Below are 22,805 nucleotides of genomic sequence, written 5' to 3'. Positions count from 1 at the left end.
AGTAGAGGTAAAGTAAGCTTTCAGTAAATGTTAACTGTTACTGTTACCCAGGAGCTGTAGCTTACTGATACATATCTTCTCTGTGTCCATGTGTCCTGTTGCAGGGAATCAGCTGCTGCTGTGAACTGAGGTGGCACTGTGAAAGTGCAGGAGAATATGGAGCTCTATAGCAGCCTGTGTGTAGGGGGTGTTTCTTGATGACAGGACTGCACCATCACACCCTGAATCCTGCAGCCTGGGTGTCTTCAAGTGCCAGGTCCTTCATTCATCCAGATGCAGACATCTAAATTTGGTCATTTTGGCCTTGAACTTTAGGATTGAGAAATAAGCTAGATCTGCAGTTTGCCCAGAGCCTGGTAGGTTCTGAAATCCTCTCTTGTCAGTTTCCTTTGCTGCCCAGACTTGGAGAAGTGGAGTCATGCTGATGAACTCATCATGACTGAGGTACAGCAGTCAGAGTGTCACTTTATTAATTTGTGATGAACAGTATTACTGGCACAACGTTCCTGAGAGCCTGCTACCACTTTCTTGCTTCCTGAAGGAGAACCATGGGGGAGGCCAACTTGATCAAGAGGCTCCATTGCGAGCTGGGGACTGAGTTAGGGCATTTGAGTGTTTATAGGTTTCAAGTTCCACAACAGGGATCTGACCTGAGGCTGAACCAAATGATTGTCTGATGATTAAATCGTATCTTTCATGGATAGTGTTGGATGAGCTGGACCAAGGGCTTTCTCAGTCTGATTTTTTTCAATTTCCCTTTCTAAAGGACATTTTTGTTGAGGGATTTTAATGCATTCGGCATAGTCTTAACTCCGACTCAGAGTTGTGCTGCCCTCTTTAGGTGACTTTGACTCTCTTTATTGTGTCTCATCTATAGCCTGACCATAACGTGCTTGGGCTCTGTGTGTGTGGCCCACGCTGCCTGAACTTTATTTGCATCTCTTGAAGACTTGTAGTGGGGATGCAGTCTTTAACCCTCAGCAGTGTTTCTTAGACTCCCATTTCCTCTCCTCCCCATTCTCTCACACCCTGGACGCTCTGGAGCTCCTCGTTTGGCACATCCCCCAAACACTTCTGCACAATTGGATGCTCAGCGGTTTTTATGTCTCCTGCTTTGCTGACATGCCTTCTACTGTCCTTTCCTTTCTATTATTGCCTGGATTTTCCTTAGTGATGGAAAGAGCCTGAGAACTGACACAGTAAGCGGCAACCCTTCTTGCTTTCTTCCTTCTACTCTAGTTGAGTCTGGCTTTCTCTTCTCCACCCGCCTCCACATCCTCCTGATACTGTATCACCAATGCAGGGGACTAGACTGGCTAAGGATGCCCCTCCCCTCCCTCCAGTACCTCCTATGGGGAGGAGGGTGGGGGAAGTTGAGAGGGATAAAGCTATAATTACTTTAATGAGGGGATGTGAGGAAAGATGGAATAATTGACCGTTATACCTCATTTACTTATCCATCCATTCAGTTACTCAGTAATCATTTATTGAGCACATGTCATGTGCCAGAGGCTAAGACTATAGAGGGAAATAAGGCACGATCCTGGTTCTCATGGAGCTCAAAATCTAGGGTGGGCAGTGGTGTGCAAGAGCCAGCACTCACCCACTTGCTGGAGCTGCTTGTTAAATTTTTAAGAATTTTGTGAGTCAGTTATTAAATACAGCCCTTATTAAAAATTAAATTATGTAACTTACTAATAAATTATATTAAAAACAAGTATAGTACAGACTCATCACTTTCTAATTATTTTGCTAATATCTATGCCCTTTAGATTATGTCTATTATACTTGTGTAGTGGAAGTACTATATGGTGGTATAATGCACATCTCTTCCCAACTCCATGTGTTCAGTGAGATCCCATTGGTGGCTTGAAATCTGCCATGGTGGAGGTATTTACACCAAGGAAACTGGCAAATGTTACAAACCAGGGCTCCCTTCTTTGTAACCAGCTCTTACACATTTACCAGCACACATTCTGTGGGGGAGAGAAGAAGTAAGAGGAGACAGAGAAGTAAGAGGTCACTACAGTATAATACAGAGGGAAGTACAGAGTACTGCGGGAACACAGAAGAGGGGAAGTTAGTCCAGGGTAGTGGAGGATGATAGAGAAGGCCTTCAGCAAGAAGTCTGAAGCGCTGGTGGGAATGAGCTAGACATAGGGGACAGTGGGTGGGGATAGGGCAAAAGAGCCTGGTTTATTAAGGCAATTGTGAGTATTTTAGTACCTCAGTAACAAGAAGTCTTCAGGACAACGATGAGATTATGCAGGGCCAGGATGGGTCTCTGAGGCTTATTCTGGATGCAGTGAGGAACCAGTGAGATGTTTCACATAGAACGTGCCATGCGCACAATGACATTCTGTAAAGATCATTCTGGAGTCTGTGAGGAAGTTACTGTAGTAACCCAGGTGAGAGATCTTGATGGCCTGGACTGAAGTCGTGGTAGCAGTGACCGTGAGAAGGGAATGAGGTGGAGAGATAGTAAAGGACCTAGGACCGATGGGACTTGTGGTTATATGAGAAGTGAGAGAGAGAGAGGGAGGGAAGAAGATATCAAGGATGATATCCCAGTTTCTTGGATAGGTGAGTGGGTAGTTGGTTATACCTCTGGGATCGAGAATATAGATAGAAGAGTAGGCTTGAGGGAAGGTGGGGAGCATAAGTTGAGTATAAGTTACTGTGAATATCTAAGTAGCGGAGTTGATTCAGACACTGGATATATGGCTCTGGACTTTAGAGGAGAGGGGAGGGTGGGAGAAAAGGCTGTGGGAGGTTGCGTGCCATGAAGAGGGCCTGATGTTTAGAGTTTATGTATTTTTATGTATAACTTCTATAATTAATAGTTTGTGTGTATTGATTTGTAGTTTAACTCTGAAGACCAGCTCTACTTTCATTTTTTTAAATTGTTGGGTTGGGGGCAGTGGTTGGGGCAGACCATCCCTTTCTGCTGTGCTCTCTACCACTGTGGGGACAGTGAGAGGTCTTCAGATCAGAGTTCATTGATGAGAACGATGTAATGAAGACCTGCTGTGGGCATGGCCCTACGCTGGGAAGGCTAGGCCGTATGAGAGTCCTTGGACACACAGTCCTTGCTCACCAGGAATGTCAAATCTAGCATGAGGGGGCTGGGTGGCTAAATATGTGCTATGAAAAGGTACTCAAACACAGGTCAGTGTCCTATGTGCCAACTGAGTTACAGGCCAGAAATACTACAGTGGTTTAAGGAAGGCAGAGATCACTTAGGACTGAAGTATTCAAAGGGCTTCATAGAGGAGGCAAAACTTAACTAACTGGACCATTCTGGAAGTCTGTAAAGTACAAAGTCCAACACAACAAGGGAGAGCAAGCTTCCCAGTTACTAGTCACAGTGGAGGTTGTTGTCAGTGCTTCCAAAATGGCTCTGTTTGGTCTACGTCTCTTCCATATATGTAAAATAGAACTAATAATTTCTGTCCCCTGGGCTTTTATGAGCTCTAATCTTATTAGTTCTCTGTCAGAAACCTTCAGTTGTTCCTGATCAGTACCAGATTATGTTTTCTCTTCCTGTCTTTTAAGTCTCTCTACAGTTTGAAGACAACATTTGTAGTGAATATTTGTGCAGTGTTTTACAGTTTCTAAATTTACTCCAGGAATGCAAGTATAGTGTAGTATTAGAAAATATATGTCATATACGACATTGAAAGATTAAAGGGAAAAATACGTATGATCATCTCATTAGATTCACAAAAACATTTGATAAAATTCAGTTTATGATTAAAAAATAAAACACAAGGGAGTTTTCTTAATTTGATAGAGGCCATCTGCAGAAATCCTAAAATTAACACACAGTGAGGAAACACTACAAACATCTTTTTTAAAAGCAGGAAGATGACAGGAATATTCATTAGCACACTTTATGTTCAACATTCTGTGATATATGACTAAAGGTGGCATAACAGGTGAGTGGGAAAAAGAAGTATTCAATAAATGGAACTTACAGGAAAAAATTAGATCCATTATTTAATATAGTGACATAAAAATCAACATCAGATAAAATAAGGGCTTAAATATCAAAAGCAAAAATGTTAAACCTTTGGTATAAAATAGAAATTTATATCTGTCTGGCATGGAGTAGGGAAGGACACTAACTACAAAAGAAATTATACTTGTGGGTTTTTTTTTTTTTTTTTGCGGTACGCGGGCCTCTCACTGTTGTGGCCTCTCTCGTTGCGGAGCACAGGCTCTGAACGTGCAGGCCCAGCGGCCACGGCTCACGGGCCCAGCCGCACCGCGGCATGCGGGATCTTCCCGGACCGGGGCATGAACACGTGTCCCCCGCATCGGCAGGTGGACTCTCAACCACTGCGCCACCAGGGAAGCCCAACTTGTGGGATTTTTAATATGAAGTTTTTTATCTTTACTGGGTTCTCCCCTTCCTTGATAACATTCTCTGTTTTGAGATTTTCTTCACCTTTTTAAACACATGATTCTAATCATCTGTCTTGATATTTATCATACTGTGCTCAACTAACTTCTTTGCACCCTGAATGCAGGCAGTCCCCAAGTTCAGAGGTCTGTAGCTTACATTTTCATGCTGAAGTGAAAGTGGGAAGGAAGCCAGAAGAGGCATCTGTCCTGGTCAGACAAGCTGTGGGTCTGGCATGCTGGTTATATTGGAATGTTTCAGTGGTTACCAATCCCAGTGTGAAATTGAGAGAGACTCTCAGGTCTCCGGAACTTTTTCTTAACCATAGCAACGCCTGTCTTGAGCCAGTTTGCAAGACTAGGTGGTAGCATCAACGGAGGCCCACTAGGGGAAGGCAAAGGAAGCTACTCTCAGTGTCTTAGAGTTGGAGTGAACTGTGGGTCCCCAAATCTACACAAGTGGAGAAGGTTCTGTTTTTCTACTAGCAAAGCAGAGCTTAACCTGGTCCAAAGAGACCTAACTCCAATGTCCTGGACTTGACTTGGAGCTGAATAGTTTTACCAGTTTGGGGAGAAGGTCCTTTCCTTGCTCATTTTTTGGATTCTTCTTTCCCACCCCACCATCAAGTTGAGACTTGTTGCTCAGGAGTGATTGGGCATCTGGCTGGCATCCCATAGGAATTTGAGTGTTTTGTCTTTGGTATAGAGGGCTTTGAGATTATGGGTGGCTCTTGCTAGTCACCACCTGCTCATTTAGGCCACATAGCTAGTCTTTATATAACAATTACAATCCCTTGTCTTTCTATGGGATTATGGTTTCGCCAAAGCTTTCACTCTTGTGCCACTGTTCTCCACGCTGTAGCCAATGTGATCTTTCTAAAGCACAAATGTGTTCACCTACTTCCTGCTCCACTTCTTTGCTTAAAACTCTGATGGCTTCTCATTGTTTTAGAATGAAATCCAAACTCCTTAGCTTTGTTTATGACACTTAAAAGACTGATCAGTCTTCTAGGCTTTTCTCTTGATACTCTTCGTTTTACTGAACTTCCAGTGCTTTGAACATACTTGACTCCTTTTCTCTGGGTCTTTGTTCATATTGTTTCCTCTGCTGTTTCCCATCGTCCTTTTTACCTGGCTAATTTCTGCTCTTCCTTAAGACTTCTGTTTTTCCTCAGCTTCTAGTAAGTTTTTCCTTAACCTGCCAGCACTGGGATAGTTGCCTATCCTTTGTGCTTCTGAGAAATGTTTTCCTGGCTTTCTCTGTCACTGAACTCTAAGCTTTGTGAAAGCAAGGTCTGTGATTTCCTTATTGTTGTGTTTCTCTTGAATTTAAATACAGTGCTTGGCACATAGTAAACTCCTTTAAATGTTCGTTGAATGAACCAACATCCCTGTGAAGTGAGTGTGTAGTGCTTAATCTCTCCTCACCCCCTACCCTTTTAGGGATGGAAAGATGGAGGATAAGGACCTCCCACAAAGTTACACCTGTGCTTGATGGAAGAAGCTGAGCTCGGATCTGAGGGGTACATTTTCTGAGGGGTGCATTTTGCACTGGAAGATCCTGAAGAAATTCCTGACCCAGTGATTTCCTTCCCTGCTGGGTCTGTGGTGAAGAGAACAGGCTGACAGAGATGCCCCTGGTGGGTGGGCAAATGCATGGGTTTGTGGCAGTTGGATGAACGAGTTTACCAACATGTGATCCTCTCTTTCCCTTCCCACTCCCTTCCTGTTCACAGCATCAAGCTGAGCTCCCAGCCCCCAATACAGGCTGGGGATGACGAAAAGAACCAGAGGACGATTACTGTCAACCCTGCCCACATGGGGAAGGCGTTCAAGGTTATGAATGAACTGCGGAGGTACTTTTCCTATTTTGCTCGTGCCCTTTTGGAAGGAACTTGCTGGGTGAGCATCATCAGGGACTGAGAACAGAGGTCAGAACACCACCAACTAGTGAAGTCTGACTCTTCCTCACCCACACTTGTCACTTGGCTTTCCCTTTCAAACTCTGATAGAGACAGAATGGCTTCCTCAAATTTCTCTCTTTCCTTTGTATTTATTTAACACCTATTGTTTCAGTGCTTAATCACTGGGGAAAAAAATCCATTTTGGTTACAGCAGTTCTGTTCATAAACTTGATTTCCAACTGAACCAGCTGCATGAAGGCCAGTAATAGAATGATTACAACACCTACACACAACTGCAGATTAAAGATTGTGGATGCCAGGCATTTTATTTGGGCCTCCCTCTCTCATGCTTTGGTCTGAACTTTTGTCTTTGTCAAGACAACCACATGAATGGAAGAATACCTAGCTTCTAAAATGCAGTTTAACTCTATAAAGAGAGAAATGAAATGCAGAAGCACTCATCCTCACTGAGCTAAACAGTGAGCGGTGTGCAGGCTATTTGTAATACCAATGTGCATGTTTGCTGAGCTTTTTTGCAAGACAGGTTCAGGGCACTGAACATGTTTTTCTGTACGAAGGCTGTGCATACAATCTCTTCTTTAGCAGAGAGCTCAGAAGCTTCCTTTGCCCATGGCATTATTAGTTATCTTTTTTATTGAAATACAATAAATTATTGATTTACAATGTTGTGATAGTTTCAGGTGTACAGCAAAGTGATTCAGTTATATATATATATTCTTTTTCAGATTCTTTTCCATTATAGATTATTACAAGATATTGAATATAGTTCCATGTGCTGTACAGTAAATCTTGTTTATCTATTTTATATATAGTAGTATGTATCTGTTAATCCCAAACTCCTAATTTGTCTCTCCCCCACCCTTTGCCCTTTGGTAAACATAAGTTTGTTTTCTATGTCTGTGAGTCTATTTCTTTTTTGTAAATAAGTTCATGTGGATCATTAGTTTAGAGTCCACATATAAGTGATATCATGTGATATTTATCTTTCTCTGTCTGACTTACTTCACTTAGTATGATAATCTCTAGGTCCATCTATGTTGCTGTAAATGGCATTATTTCATTCTTTTTTATGGTTGAGTAGTATTCCGTTATATATATATTTATATATATATGTAAAAAATGATGGTGTATATCTATATCTATATCTATATCATATATATATATGGTATATATATACCATATCTTCTTTATCCCTTCATCTGTCAATGGACATTTAGGTTGCTTCCATATCTTGGCTATTGTAAATAGTGCTGCAATGAACATTGGGGTGCGTGTATCTTTTTGAATTAGAGTTTTCATCTTTTCCAGATAAATGCCCAGGAATGGGATTGCTGGATCATATGGTAGCTCTATTTTTATTTTTTTAAGGAAATTTCATACTGTTCTCCATAGTGGCTGCACCAATTTACATTCCCACCAACAGTGCAAGAGGGTTCCCTTTTCTCCACACCCTCCCCAGCATTTATTGTTTGTAGATTTTTTGATGATGGCCATTTTGACTGGTGTGAGGTGATGCCTCATTGTAGTTTTGATTTGCAGTTCTCTAATAATTAGTGATGTTGAGCATCTTTTCATGTTTCTGTTGTGCCCATGCCATTATTTACCGCATATTTCATCCTATTGTGAGTTGTAACTGTTTATACCCTCTTTGTAGTTCATGCGCTCCCTGAGGGCAGGGGCAACTTCTGAATCATTTTAATCTCTAGCACCTTGTACTTCATAGGAGCTTTGAGTTATCCACCAAAGATGCCCAGACATACTGGCTAGGCTCTGGGATGCGTGGGTGAGGGTACAAGGTAAAAAATGATAGTAAGTCAATAAAAATGGTCTTTCTACAGTGCAAATAGGTGTTATGAAGGAAAACTGCATCAGGTGCCTGCCAGGTGGTAGGTATGCAATAATTGTTAGTTTCTTTAAGGGTGTCGTGAAAGCAAGCGTGTCAAACCGCAACTTTGGAGGACACTTCCTAAAGGGGAAGGTGCTTGAGCTAAATTCTGAAGAACAAGTAAGAGTTAGAGAAATGAAAAGTGGTAAGGTTAGGGGGAAGTCTTCCAGCCAGAGAAAATGGCATGAGCAAAAGCACATATAGCTGAAGGTGTGTGTTTTGGGTAGGGGCTTAAACTACTTGTAAACAAAAATTCTATATTCATTTACTCATTTCTCCTTTCTGCAAGGCCTAGTCTTTGGCATTAAAAACCAAGTTAAATTAGACTTGTCTTATGCCCTACTGATCAAAAAATTTTTAATTAATTTATTTTATTTTTGGCTGCGTTGGGTCTTCTTTACTGTGCACAGGCTTTCTCTAGATGCGGCAAGTTGCTCTTCGTTGTGGTGCATGGGCTTCTCCTTGCGGTGGCTTCTCTTGTTGTGGAGCACAGGCTCTAGAGCACAGGCTCAGTAGTTGTGGTGCATGAGCTTAGTTGCTGTGCGGCATGTGGGATCTTCCCGGACCAGGGCTCGAACCCATGTCCCCTGCATTGGCAGGCAGATTCTTAACCACTGTGCAACCAGGGAAGCCTTACTGATCAATTTTTATTAGGCTTCCTGCCAGATTTCCTAGAAGCTCCATCCATAGTTGTTTTAGGCAGTGGGCAGTGCTAACGTTCAATCCTAATTCTCTTTTGTCACTAAAGAATTTGTGTTGTGTTCCCTAGACACTGTTGAAGTTCCTCATTTAGTTCCCTTGAGTATGGCTTGTGTCCTTTGTCTGATTTAAGACTTCAGGTCTCCAAATAAACAACCTAACTTTACACCTCGAGGAATTAGAAAAAGAAGTTCAATCTAAGCTCAAATTTAGCAGAAGGAAAGAAATAATAAAGATTAGATAAAATGGAATAGAGACTAGAAAGACAATAGGAAAAAAATCAATGAAACTAAGAGCTGTTTCTTTGAAAAGATAAACAAAATTGACAAATCTTTAGCTAAACTAACCAAGATAAAAAGAGAGAGGACTCACAATTATAAATGAAAAAGGAGACGTTACAACTGTTATCACAGAAAGACAAATCATTACAAGAGGCCACTATGAAGAATTATATACCAACAAATTGGATAACCTAGAAGAAATGGATAAATTCCTTGAAACATATAAACTATGAAGACTGGATCAAGAAGTAGAAAATCTGATCAAACCAGTAATGATTAAGGAGATTGGATTGGTAATCAAAAATCTCTCAACAAAGAAAAGCATGACCAGATGGTTTCACTGGTGAATTCTACCAAACTTTCAAAGAATAATTAACACTAGTCCTTCTCATACTCTTCCCAAAACTTGAGGAGGAGGGAATAATCCCAAACTCATTACCAGCATTACCCTGATACCAAAGCCAGCTAAGGACACTATAAGAAAAGAAAACTGTAGGCCAATATCCCTGATAAATATTGATGCAAAAATTCTCAACAAAGTTCTAGCAAACAGTATATGTATGATCTGGTAAAGTATGATCTGATAAAAGGATCATATACCATAATCAAGTGAGATTTATCTCTGGGATGCAAGGGTGGTTCAAGATAATGAAATCAATAAATATGATACACCACATTCATAGAATGAAGGATAAAAATCATAAGATCCTTTCAATAGATGCAGAAAAGCTGTTTGACAAAATTCAACATCCTTTCATAATAAAAGACTCCCAACAAATTGGGTATAGAAGGATCATACCTCAACATGTTAAAAGCCCTGTATGACAAACCCACAGCTAACATCATAATGGTGAAAGTTTGAAAGCTTTTTTCTCTGAGGTCAGGAAAAAGACAAGGGTGCCCACTTTCACTTCTTTTTGAACATAGTACTGGAAGTTCTCGCCAGAGCAGTTAGGCAAGAAAAAGAAATAAAAGCCATCCAAATTAGAAAAGAAGAAGTAAAATCATCTCTGTTTGCAGATAACATGATCCTATATATAAAAAACCCTAAAACACTCCACCAAAAAGCTGTTAGAACTTAAAAACAAATTTGGTAAAGTTGCAGGATACAAAATCAACATACAAAAGTCAGTTTCATTTCTATACAGTAACAAACTATCTGAAAAAGAAATAAAGCAATCTCATTTACAATAGTGTCAAAGCAATAAAATATTAGGAATAAATTTAACCAAGAAGGTGAAAGATCTGTACACTGAAAACCATAAGACATTGATGAAAGAAATTGAAGAAGAGACACAGATAAATGGAAAGATATCCCATACTCATGGATTGAGAGAATTAATATTGTTAAAATGTCCATACTCCCCAAAGCCATCTGTAGATTCAGTGCAATCCCTATCAAAATTCCAACGGCAGTTTTCACAGAAATAGAAGAAACAATCCTAAAATTTGTATGGAACCACAAAAGAACCTAAACAGCCAAAGCAATCTTGTAAAAGAAGAGCAAAGTTTGGAGACATCACACTCTCTGATTTCAAACTACAATTGGCCCTTGAACAACATGGGTTTGAACTGCAAAGGTCCACTTACCTGGATTTTTTTCATTAACTGCTATTGTACTACACTACCTGTGGTTGGTTGAATCCTGGATGTGGAATTGTGGATATGGAAAAGTTATATGTGGATTTTCGACTGCGTGGGGAAGGAGGAGTTTGCTCCCCTAACCCCCATGTTGTTCAAGGGTCAACTGTACATGACAAAACTATGGTAATCAGAACAGTATGGTATAGACATGTAGACCAGTGGAACAGAATTGAGAGTCCAGAAATAAACCCACATGTATATGGTCAACTACTATTTGACAGAGGAGCCAAGAATACTTAATGGGGAAAGGATAGTCTTTCATCCAATGGTGTTAGGATAACTGGACATCCACATGTGAAAGAATGACATTGGACTCCTATCTTACACCACTCACAAAAATTAACTCAAAATGGATTAAAGACCTAAATGTTAAGACCTGAAACCATAAAACTCCTGGAAGAAAACAGGGGAAAAAAATAAACAAGTGGGACTTCATCAAACTGAAAAGCTCCTTCACAGCAAAGGAAATCATCAACAAAATGAAAAGGCAACCTATGAAAGGGAGAAAATACTGGCAAACCATAAATCTTATGAAGGGTTAATATCCAAAACATACAAGGAATGCTTAGAACTCAGTAGAAAAAAATGATTAAAAATGGGCAAAGGACCTCAATGAACATTTTTGCAAAGAAGATACCCAAATGGCCAACAGGTGCATGGAATGGGGATCAACATCACTAATCATCAGGGAAATTCAAATCAAAATCACAATAAGGTATCACACACCTGTTAGAATGGCTATTATCAAACAAACAAACAAAAACAGACAAATAAAAAACACACAAGAGGACTTCCCTGGTGGCGCAGTGGTTGAGAGTCTGCCTGCCGATGCAGGGGACGTGGGTTCGTGCCCCGGTCCAGGAAGATCCCACATGCCGCAGAGCGGCTAGGCCCATGAGCCATGGCCGCTAAGCCTGCGTGTCTGGAGCCTGTGCTCCGCAACAGGAGAGGCCCACGTACCGCAAAACAAAACAAAACAAAACAAAACAAACACACAAGAGATAACAAGTGCTTGTGAGGCTGTGGAGAAAAGGGAACACTTGTGTGCTATTGGTAGGAATGTAAATTGGTACAGCCACTATGGAAAACAATATGGAGATTCCTCAAAAAATTAAAAATTGATCTGTGGGCTTCCCTGGTGGCGCAGTGGTTAAGAATCTGCCTGCTACTGCAGGGGACATGGGTTCGAGCCCTGGTCTGGGAAGATCCCACATGCCGCGGAGCAACTGAGCCCGTGTACCACAACTACTGAGCCTGCGCTCTAGAGCCTGTGAGCCACAACTACTGAAGCCTGTGCGCCACAACTACTGAAGCCCGTGCGCCTAGAGCCCATGCTCTGCAACAAGAGAAGCCACCGCAGTGAGAAGCCTGCACACCACAACAAAGAATAGCCCCCGCTCTCAGCAACTAGAGAAAATCCGCATGCAGCAGTGAAGATACAATGCAGCCAAAAATTAAATAAACGAATTAAAAAAAATTGATCTGCTATACAATGTAGCAGTCACATGTCTGGGCATATATCTGAAGGAAATGAAATCACCATCTCGAAGAGATATTTGCACTCCCATGTTCATTGCAGCATTATTCACAGTAGCCAAGACATGAACACAACCTAACTGTTGGTCAGTGGATGAATGGATAAAGAAGATGTGGTATATATACACACTGGAATATTATTCAGCCATAAAAAGAGGAAATCCTGTCATTTGCAACAACATGGATGAACCTCGAGGGCATTGTATTCAGTGAAGTAAGTCAGACAGAGAAAGACAAAGACTGTATGATCTCATTTATATGTGAAATCTAAAAAAGCCGAACTCACAGAAAGAGAATAGGTTAGTGGTTGTCAGGGACTGGGGGTTGTGGGAAATGGGAGATGTTGGTCAGAGGGTACAAACCTCCAGTTTTAAGAGGAATAAGTTCTGGGGATCTAATGTACGATGTGGTGACTATAGTTAGCAGTACTGTATTGCATACTTGAAAGTTGCTAAGAGAGTAGATCTTAAATGTTCTCACCACAAAAAATAAATGGTAACTATGTGAGATGATAGATGTATTACCTTACTGTGGTAATTATTTCACAATATATGTCAAATCATCACATTATACGCTTTAAACTTACACAATGTTATATGTCAATTATAGCTCAATAAAACTGGGGGGAAAAGACTGCCTGCTTTAGCCAACTGTAGTAACTGCTTAAAGGTAGAGCTCAGGAAATAGACATGCACACAGAATTCCCCGAACCCTCACTTTATATTATTAGCATTTTTTCTTTTTCTTAAATACCTAAAAAAAATCCTGTTATGTCTGTTCCTTCTTTTGCAAGTTACCACATTTTTGCATCTTTCCTCAAAAGCATCAACTTGGATTTAACCTCCTCCAACAGTCCTGCTGCTTCTCTTTTGTATAAGTCAGCGTTTGCCAAGGCTGTTCTGAGGAACATTTCCTCAAGATGCTCTGTGGGGAAAAAAGAGATCTGTAACAAAATGAGTTTGAAAAATGTTATATAAAACTGCTATACCCACCCCCTGAGATTCATAATATATATACGCATATTAAAATCTCTGAGAAGTCATACAATAAACTTGTCTAACTGAGGGTTTCCCACATGGTTTTGAATCCTCTTTGGTTGTTGTTGTTATGGATAGACCGAGTGTTCTGTGAAACTTATTTTGGAAAACACTTGTCCTTTGCTGAAATTTAAGTGAATCATCTTTGTATGAGTCAGGGTTTTTCAGAGAAACAGAACCAATAATATATCTATTTATATATCTATTATTATTATATTATTTATATATATTATTGCTTCTGTTTCTCTGGAAAACCAGATATATAGACACAGATATGTAAGAGGAGATTTATTATAGGAGTTTAACTCACATGATTGTGGAGGATGAGAATTGCCACAATCCACTGTCTACAAGTTGGAGAACCAGGAGAGCCAGTGGTATAATTCAGTCCAAATCTGAAGGCCTGAGAAACAAGAGCCAGTGGAGTATGTCTTGCGGTCCAAAGGCCCAAGAACCAAGAGCTTCGATGTCTGAGGGCAGGAGAAGATGGCCAGTATAGCTCAAGAAGAGAAAGAGAGAATTCACCCTTCCTCCACCTTTTTGTTCTATTCAAGCCCTCTGTGGATTGGATGATGCCCACCTACACTGGTGAAAGAGATCTTCTTTTCTCAGTCTACCAGTTCAAAGGCTAATCTCCTCTAGAGAAACCTTTGCAGACACACCCACAAATAATATTTTATCAGCTATCTGGGCATCACTTAGCATGGTTAAGTTGACATATAATATTAACCATCACAGTCTTGTTCTTCCTTTTGATTTTTTCAAATTGATTTTGATTTTTTCAAATGGACCACAATCTGTTTATGTTTTGGTTGGGAAAATTTTAGTTCAGGTTTAGGCATGGATTTCCCTTTCGTTTTTAAATTAAAACCTTTAAATTTTTCTTTAAAAATTTGTAAATTTTTTGTAAAAAGAATATATTATAGAACATTTAGAAAATACAGGTGAGCAAAAAGTCACAGTGCTAACCATTGTTAACCCTTAGGAGATCTTTTTTTTCTTTAATATATATGTCTCAACCAGATTTTTTTTCCTATGGGTGATTTTTATTTTATTTATTTAAAAAATATTTTAATTTTATTGGAGTACAGTTGATTTACAATGTTGTGTTAGTTTCACGTGTACAGCGAAATGATTCAGTTATACATATACATATATTCATTCTTTTTAGATTCTTTTCTCATATAGGTTATCACAGAATATTAGGTAGAGTGCCCTGTGCTATACAGTAGGTCCTTGTTTATCTGTCTTATATATAGTAGTGTATGTGTTCAACCAGATTTTTATTCTTAACATTAAGTTGAACAAATTTTTTGTGTTACTGTCCTACAACTTCATTTTAAGTGGATGAATGATATTCTATTTTTGTTTTTTTTTAAAACACTTCCCTGTTGTTGGGTGTCTAGGTTTTCCAATCCCTCAAATAAATAATACCTGCAGTGGTTATGTGTGGAGCAGGATAGCACAGTGGTCACAAGCATAGACTCTGGAGCCAGGCAGCCTGGTTTCAAATCTTGGCTCCAGTGCTGACTAGCTGTGAACCTGGGCAAGTTCCTTAATATCCCCAACCTCACTTTTGTCAACCATAAAATGGGGCTAATAATAGTTCCAGTCTTGCTGGCTTGTTAAGAGGATTAATAAGTTAAGTGCTGAGAACAGTGATAGCACATATATTACTGTTGTTAAGTACTTGTGCATATTTACAATTATTTCTATAGAATTAATTCCTGGAAGTAGAATTGCTAATTTAAACAGCATGTTGCATAATAATAATAATAGCTATTCCTTAGATATTTTATGAGTCCTTGCAACATAGTGAACATTCTGTGTCAGCTGTTATTATGAGGGTGATTTTTTTAAAAAGATGTCTTTATTTATTTATTTAATTTATTTTTGGCTGCGTCGGATCTTAGTTGCGGCACGCGGGATCTTTTGTTGCGGTTGTGGTGCGTGGGCTTCCCTCTAGTTGTGGTGTGCAGGTTTTCTCTTCTCTAGTTGTGGCACGCAGGCTCCAGGAGGCCTGGGCTCTGTAGTTTGTGGAACGTTGGCTCTAGTTGAGGCGCGCGAGCTCAGTAGTTCTGACATGCAGGCCTAGTTGCCCTGCGGCATGTGGGATCCTAGTTCCCCGACTGGGGATCGACCCTGTGTCCCCTGCATAGCAAGGCGGATTCTTTACCACTGGACCACCAGGGAAGTCCCCTGATGGCAATTTTTTGCTTCAGGCATATGGCAGTAGGTGAGACAAAGTCTTGCCCTCAATCTTGCTTGCATTCTAGTGGTGTTCAAAGACTATATCAAATTCTAAGGTATTTAAATGGCTAACTTAAAAAACTAGCGTGGAATGGGGGAGGCAGGGAGAGAAAGGGCGCCTGAATAGACACTTTATTGATTTGGGTGAGTTTAATGGGAACTGGAGAGAGGCATACTTTGTTTTGATGAAGGCCGGGGTGAAGCACCTTGCCATTCAGGGGTCAGGCTAATGAAATGTTACCTGATATTCCAGGGACCTAGGGTTATTTCTTGCATTATTTTCACATTCCCCTCCCTCAATTTTAAGCTATTTTAGTTCAAGCACACATGTTCTTTGCAATTTATGAATCACACAATTCACGTGTTTCCTGTTCTTTATACTTGCATTGTAGAAAATGGGCTGCTGACATGGTAACCAACCAGCTTTCCTCCTACTTTTGCACTTCCTCGCTCTGCTCTGGTCAGACCAACAGCTGCTTCTGGGCAGCAGAGCCCTAATGGCTCTTTGTCTCCTGACTTACCAGCCAACCAGCAAGTGGGCACGTGGTCCTTGTTGGAATAGCACCCCCTCATCAGGCCTGAAAAGGAGCGACAATCTTCTATCTTATCTTTACAGTTTGAATCTCTCATTTCTCCATTGCAAAAAGTTCTCTGCTTCATCTTTTTTTTTAGATTGTTTTCCAGTATGGCTTTATTACTAGTAACGAGCCATTTTAGCACACTGCTTTTTGTTTTTCTTTTCTTTTGAAGTGTATCATTTTTTTTTAGCCTTTAAAATTTTTATTCCTTCTTGCTTTTAGTATAACTTTTTAAAATTGAAGCATAGTTGATTTACAATATTGTGTTAGCTTCAAGTGTACAGCATACTGATTCATTTTTTTTCAGATTATATTCCATTATAGGTTACTACAGGATATTGAGTATAATTTCCTGTGCTGTACAGTAAATCTTTGTTGCTTATCTCTTTTATGTATAGTAGTTTATATCTTTTAATACCATACTCCTGATTTGCCCCTCCCCCCTCCCCTTTGGTAACCATAAATTTGTTTTCTGTGTCTGTGAGTCTGTTTCTGTTTTGTATATACATTCATTTGTATTATTTTTTAGATTTCATATGTAAGTGATATAGTATTTGTCTTTCTCTGTCTGACTTATTTCACTAAGCATAGTGTTCTCTAGGTCCATCCATGTTGCTGCAAATGGAGATTTTTCATTCTTTTTTATTGCTGGGCAGTATTCCATTTTGTGTGTGTGTGTGTGTGTGTGTGTGTGTGTGTGTGTGTGTGTGTGTGTGTGTATCACATCTTCTTAAGCCAATCATCTGGACACTTGGGTTGCTTCCATGTCTTGGCTATTGTGAATACTGCTGCTATGAACATTGGGGTGCATATATCTTTTCGATTTAGAATTTTCATTTTTTGCAGATGTATATGCTGTTTTTCTTTTTTTGGGAACAGCTTCATCAAGATATAATTCATATACCATACAATTCACCCATTTAAAGTGTACAATTTAATGCCTTTTATTATATTCACAGAATTGGGCAACCATCAATCAATTTTAGAATATTTTCATCACCCTGTATACTTTAGCAGTAATCCCCCTGTTATCCCTATTCACTCACCTCCCAGTACTAGACAACCTCTAATCTTTCTGTCTTTATGATTTGCCTATTTTGGAATCATATAATGTGTCTTTTGTGACTAACAGTTTTTACTTAGCATAATGTTTTCAAGGTTCATTCATGCTGTAGCATGTCTCAGTATTTCATTCCTTTTTATTGCTGAATAATATTTCATTGTATGGATATACAGATTTGAGGCCATTTGGCTATTATGAATAATGCTGCTGTGAACATTCAGGTACAAGTTTTTGTGTGGATGTATGTTTTATTTCTCTTGGGAGTGGGATTCCTGGGTCAAATAACAACTCTGTGTTTAACCTTTTGAGGAACCATCAGATTGTTTTCCACAGCAGCTGTACCACTTTACATTTCTATCAGCAGTGTATGAAGCTCCCAATTTCTCCATATCCTCATCAACACTTGTTATTTTCTGTGTTTTTGATTATAACCATCCTAGTATGTGTGAGGAGTTATCTCATTGTGGTTTTGATTTACGTTTCTCTGATGACTAATGATGTTGAGCACCTTTTCATGTGATCATTGGCCATTTCTGTATCTTATTTGGAGAATGTCTATTAAGATACTTTGCCTATTTTAAATTGGGTTATATGTCTACTTATTATTGAGTTGTAAAGTTTTTATGTATTCTAGATACAAGCTTCTTATCAGACATATGATTTACAAAGTTCTTCTTTCATTATGTAGGTTTTCTTCTCATTTTCCTGAGGTCCTGAAGCACAAAAGTTGTAAACTTTGATGTCTAATGTATCTTTTTTTTTTGTTTGTGCTTTTGGTGTCCTATCTAACAAACCACTGCCTAATCCAAAGTCATGAAGATTTACCCCAATGTCTCTTCTAAGAGTTTTATAGTTTTAGCTCTTACATTTAGGTCTTTGATCCATTTTGAGTTAATTTTTGTGTATGGTGTGAGGTAGGGGTCCAACTTCATTCTTTTGCATGTGGATATCCAGTTATCCTAGCAGCATTTGTTGAAAAGATTATTCTCTCCCGGTTGAATGGTCTTAGCATCCTTTTCAGAAATCAATTAACTGTGAATGTGAGGGTTTATTTTAAACTCTCCATTCTATTCTGTTGATCTATGTATCTATCCTTGTGCTATTACTACACTGTCTTTAGCTTTGTAGTGTTTTGAAATTGGGAAACCTGAGTTCTTCAACTCTGTTCTTTTTCAAGATTGTTTTGGCCATTCTAGGTCCCTTGCATTTACATTTGAATTTTAGGCTCAGCTTGTCACTTTCTGCAAAGAAGCCAGCTGGGAGTTTGATAGAAATTGTATTGAATCTGTAGAACATTTTGGGGGAGAATTGCCATCTTAACAGTATTAATCTTCCAATTCATGAACACTGGAGGTCTTTGCACTTATTTAAGTCTTTAATTTACTTCAACTGTGTTTTATAGTTTTAGGGTGTAGGTTTTGAATTTTTTTGTTAAATTTATTCCTAAAGTACTTTATTCTTTTTGATGCTATTGTAAATGGGATTTTTAAAAATATCATTTTTGGATTGTTCACCGCAAGTGTACAGAAACACAGTTGATTTTTTGTATATTGATCTTGTATTCTGCAACCTCCTTATACTCATTTATTTATTTTAGTAGTTTTTTAGTGGATTCCTTGGGATTTTATATGTACAAGATCATGTCATTTGTGAATAGAGATAGTTTTATTTCTTTCTTTCCAATTTGGATGCCCTTTATTTCATTTCCTTGCCTAATTGCCCTGGCTAGCCACCCTAATGTTATCTTACTTATCAGCAGTATTTGGTACAATTGATCATTCCTTCCTTTTTGTAGCCCTGTCTTTACTTGGCTTCTTGGACATCACACCCTTTTGGTTTTCCTCCTATCCCACTGGCTGTTTTCTCATCTCTTTTGTTGGTTCTTCCCCTTTTCCCCAACTTCTTAACTATTTCCCACCTCTGAACTCCAGACCCTGGTATCCACTTGCCTACTTGACAGCCCCACTTAGATGTCCAAAAGGCAGCTCAAATTTACCATGTCCAAAACTTACTCTAATCTTGATTGAAGTATTTTGTGGAAAAAAGGAAGAAAAGAAATAAATATTTACTGAATGTTTACTATTAGTGCTATTCATTATCTTGTTTACAACACATGTCAGTTCTATGATACTCAGGGGACATGAACCCTGGTCAGTTTGATTCCAGGGCCTGAGCTCCTTCCTAACAGCTCTACTCTATTTCCTACAAATCACAGTGTGTATAGCCCTACTTTTCTCTCCTCAAGACTGTCCTTTGGAGTAGTGTCTGATACTTCAGAAAAAAGGATCTCACAGGATCTCTGGTAATTGGAATTAGGAGTGCTTGTGAGCCATGCAGTGCTTGTAGAGCTGCCTCTTCCCTTTTCCCTGCATAGTGGAGACTGAGATGTCTCCAGTGTGTAGACAGGCTTTCCCACCAGCTGGGAAAGCCTACCCTGACTTTGTGGCAAGTTTTTCTTGGTCACTCTCCCAGGTTAGAGTTTCTCTGGCCTTGAGATACACTTCCCACCTATCAGAGCTGCTCTCATTTATTTGCTTGACTGGATTCTCCATCTTTACTCCTCATTCCTTCTGGTCTCTTTCCCATTTGTTCAAGAATTATCAGCTCTTCTGGGTTTGTGTAAGATATCCTACTTTGACATTTGCTTGCCCATCACCTGGCATTGAAAATTTGCTCAGCATTTCTGACCCATCTGTGTCAACACTTTCCTTATTAAAATACTGGTTACCAAAAAAAATTACTTGTACTTTTAAATAGCAGTGATAACTCTGTTTTCTCCCCAGAATCTTTAATAGAAATGAAAATGTCCAAGCGGAGTCTATACTGTTGGGAATACATTTTTACAATATATTTTAATCATATTTAAACAAGCCTATTCTCAAGTGGCATCTGCAATCTCATTTGGTCCCCACGGTATATGTCCCAAGGCAGCTAAGAAAGATGAGAAAACTGATGGGGTCAATTTGTCCATGTTCTTGTAGCCTGTTGGGGCAGAGCCAGTTCTGTTCCCAGTTGAGCTGATTTATTCTGATAAAGTTCGTGTGTAAGGTGTGCTGTTCACTGCAGCATGAGGTCCCACCCCCAGGTTTTGCCTTTTGGTGCTCAGGGGTCTCACCCTTCCCAGAAGCCCCCTCACTGGTACCTTATTCTATATGCTGAACCTTTCCTGGTCACCTTTCCCCACTGGAGATAACCTAGCTACTGTTTTTTCCCATTCTAAGTGTCAACCAATCATGAGGCATTATGGTACTGTACCTGGAGTCAGAACTAGATTCAAGACTAAGGCTTCTGTGGCTTTGGGCCACCTCTCTGAGCTTCATACATAGGGTGATCTCTAAGGGCATTTGTGGTTCTAGCCTTCCCAGGCTGTATGGCTCTATTTCTCTGAAAAGTGAACCTGGACTAATGTCTGAATAGTTGGCAATGGTTTAATATGCTATACCAGGGAGAGCAAATATGTAGCTTCTCTTCCATCTATTAACCATGACATACTCATTATATTTATCTCATCACTGTCTCGTGGAACCCAGTCATGACCTCAGACTTCTCAATCCAGTATAGTGTGCTAAGTAACCACTACCAGTGGATCACAGTTGAAATGTGTTTATCCTCCCTGTCTTCCCTCCCACTTCTAGTGCTTCAATCTAAAGCAAGGACTAGTGGTGACCACGATACTATAGAAGTTAAGAGCATGGGTTCTTGGGTTCAGCTGCTTATATTCAAATCCTGAATCCACTGCTCCCTTTCTGTATGACCCTGGGAAAGTTACTTCTCTGGGCCTCAGTTTCCTTTTTTAGTAATATGGGGCATAACAGTAGTCATACTTCATAGGGTTGTAGAGAGGGTTAAATGAAATAATATGTATTAAAAAAGGTGCTTAGAACAGTGCCTGGCACATGTAACTCATAAAATGTTGACTATTGTATTGATAATAGCCAGGATAAGAACTTGAAAGGCTGGTAGAGGAAAAATTCTTGGATTGATAGGGCTTGTCGTACCCTTTCGGTCTTCAAAGTAGTCAAATATTCATTCTGTTTCTGAGTGTGGATTGATCCTATTTAAAATTTCATTCCTTTATTTATTTAGTGAAAGTTTGGGACCTACTGTGTGCTATGCATGCAACCGGGTGTCTAGGATATAACAGTAAACAAGTCCTTTTTAAAGTTCATAGTGTATGGGGGTGACAAACAAGTAAAAATGTAGTTACAGTTTTCTTAATAATTGCAGTAATTGGAGTTTGCCCAGGATCATTAGGGAGCACTGTGTGTACCGGCGGAGTCTTTTTTTTTTTTTTTTTTGCGGTAAGCGGGCATCTCACTGTTGTGGCCTCTTCTGTCGCGGAGCACAGACTCCGGACGCGCAGGCTCAGCTGCCGTGGCTCACGGGCCTAGCCGCTCCATGGCACATGGGATCCTCCCGGACCAGGGCACGAACCCATGTCCCCTGCATCCGCAGGCAGACTCTCAACCACTGCGCCACCAGGGAAGCCCCGGCGGAGTCTTTTTGATGTTAGTGTTAAACCTGGGTGGGAAGAAAAATACTTGAGTCCTCCAGATCTGGCTGGCCTCTTACCAGTGTTTCACAGGCAGTGGACTCCTTGGGGAAGAGTTAATACCTGTTCTAGCTGGTGGCACACCTCAGTGGCATGCTCATGCTCCTTGGCATTCATTCAGTTACTCAGCTAACAGCCCAAAGCTTTTCCCACTGCTCCTTGAACTGCTGTCCCCCTTTCTCAGTCATAGCCTGTGGAGTTGCGGAGCAGAGATGTGAAGACAAATGAAGGAGCCCTGAATTTGCAGCTACACAGTAGTTAGATCTCTACAGAGTCGAGTGCCTTAGGAAAGCCTGAATGTGGGGCTTATTAGGGACTTGGAAAAGTTGATGAGTCCATCTCCCTGCCTAACTTAAGATATGGTAGGTCTGTATGACAACCGTGGTGATAGTATGGAATGTGGAGGGTGGGGGAGAAAAAATACCCTTGTGTGGCTGGGGGTGGGAATTGGTGCTGTGACCCATCCTTTCTCCCACTGGTGTCTTGCAGCAAACAGCTATTGTGTGACGTGGTAATTGTGGCAGAAGATGTTGAGATAGAAGCCCACCGTGTGGTCCTGGCAGCCTGCAGCCCCTACTTCTGTGCGATGTTCACAGGTATGGTGAGGGGCAAATGATAACCCATGGTTGTGGGGCTGCAGCCCCACTGGGAGAATATTGAGGGTGGTGGCATGAGAGGGGGGAGGAAAGAAGGCTGTGACGCCCACCCTGAGGAGCTCCTGTGTGCCAGATTCTTTGCTTTGCACCATGGAGATGCAAAGCACCGTGACAGGCCCTCAGCCAGGCGAGTCAAGCATGCAGCCCTTATTGCAGTTAACTCTGGAGCATCATATAGTCTATGAATTCTCAGACTTTGTCATGCATCATAATCATGTCAGGGAGCTGGTTAGACATGTAGACTCTTGGCTTCATCCCCAGGCTTCTGAGCTGTCATTTTGCAGATGGGGGATCC

At 40.3% G+C, this 22,805-nt stretch overlaps 1 protein-coding gene across 2 annotated transcripts in view; it reads left to right on the top strand.

Annotated features, from left to right (window-relative positions):
* KLHL3 (kelch like family member 3) overlaps positions 1-22,805 on the top strand; it is a 110,368-nt gene that overhangs the window by 5,649 nt on the left and 81,914 nt on the right. For both annotated transcript variants that reach the window (XM_082652129.1, XM_082652128.1), the window contains exons 2-3: positions 6,141-6,260; positions 22,344-22,450. In XM_082652129.1, coding sequence (XP_082508255.1) covers positions 6,141-6,260; positions 22,344-22,450 — 227 coding nt within the window. The remainder of the gene's footprint in view (positions 1-6,140; positions 6,261-22,343; positions 22,451-22,805) is intronic.

The sequence above is a fragment of the Grampus griseus genome (genome assembly GCF_964374135.1).
Source record: "Grampus griseus genome assembly, chromosome: 3".
NCBI classification, from domain to species: domain Eukaryota; kingdom Metazoa; phylum Chordata; class Mammalia; order Artiodactyla; family Delphinidae; genus Grampus; species Grampus griseus.
Note: the sequence above shows the minus strand (reverse complement) of the source record. Positions and strands in the feature narration are given on the sequence as shown.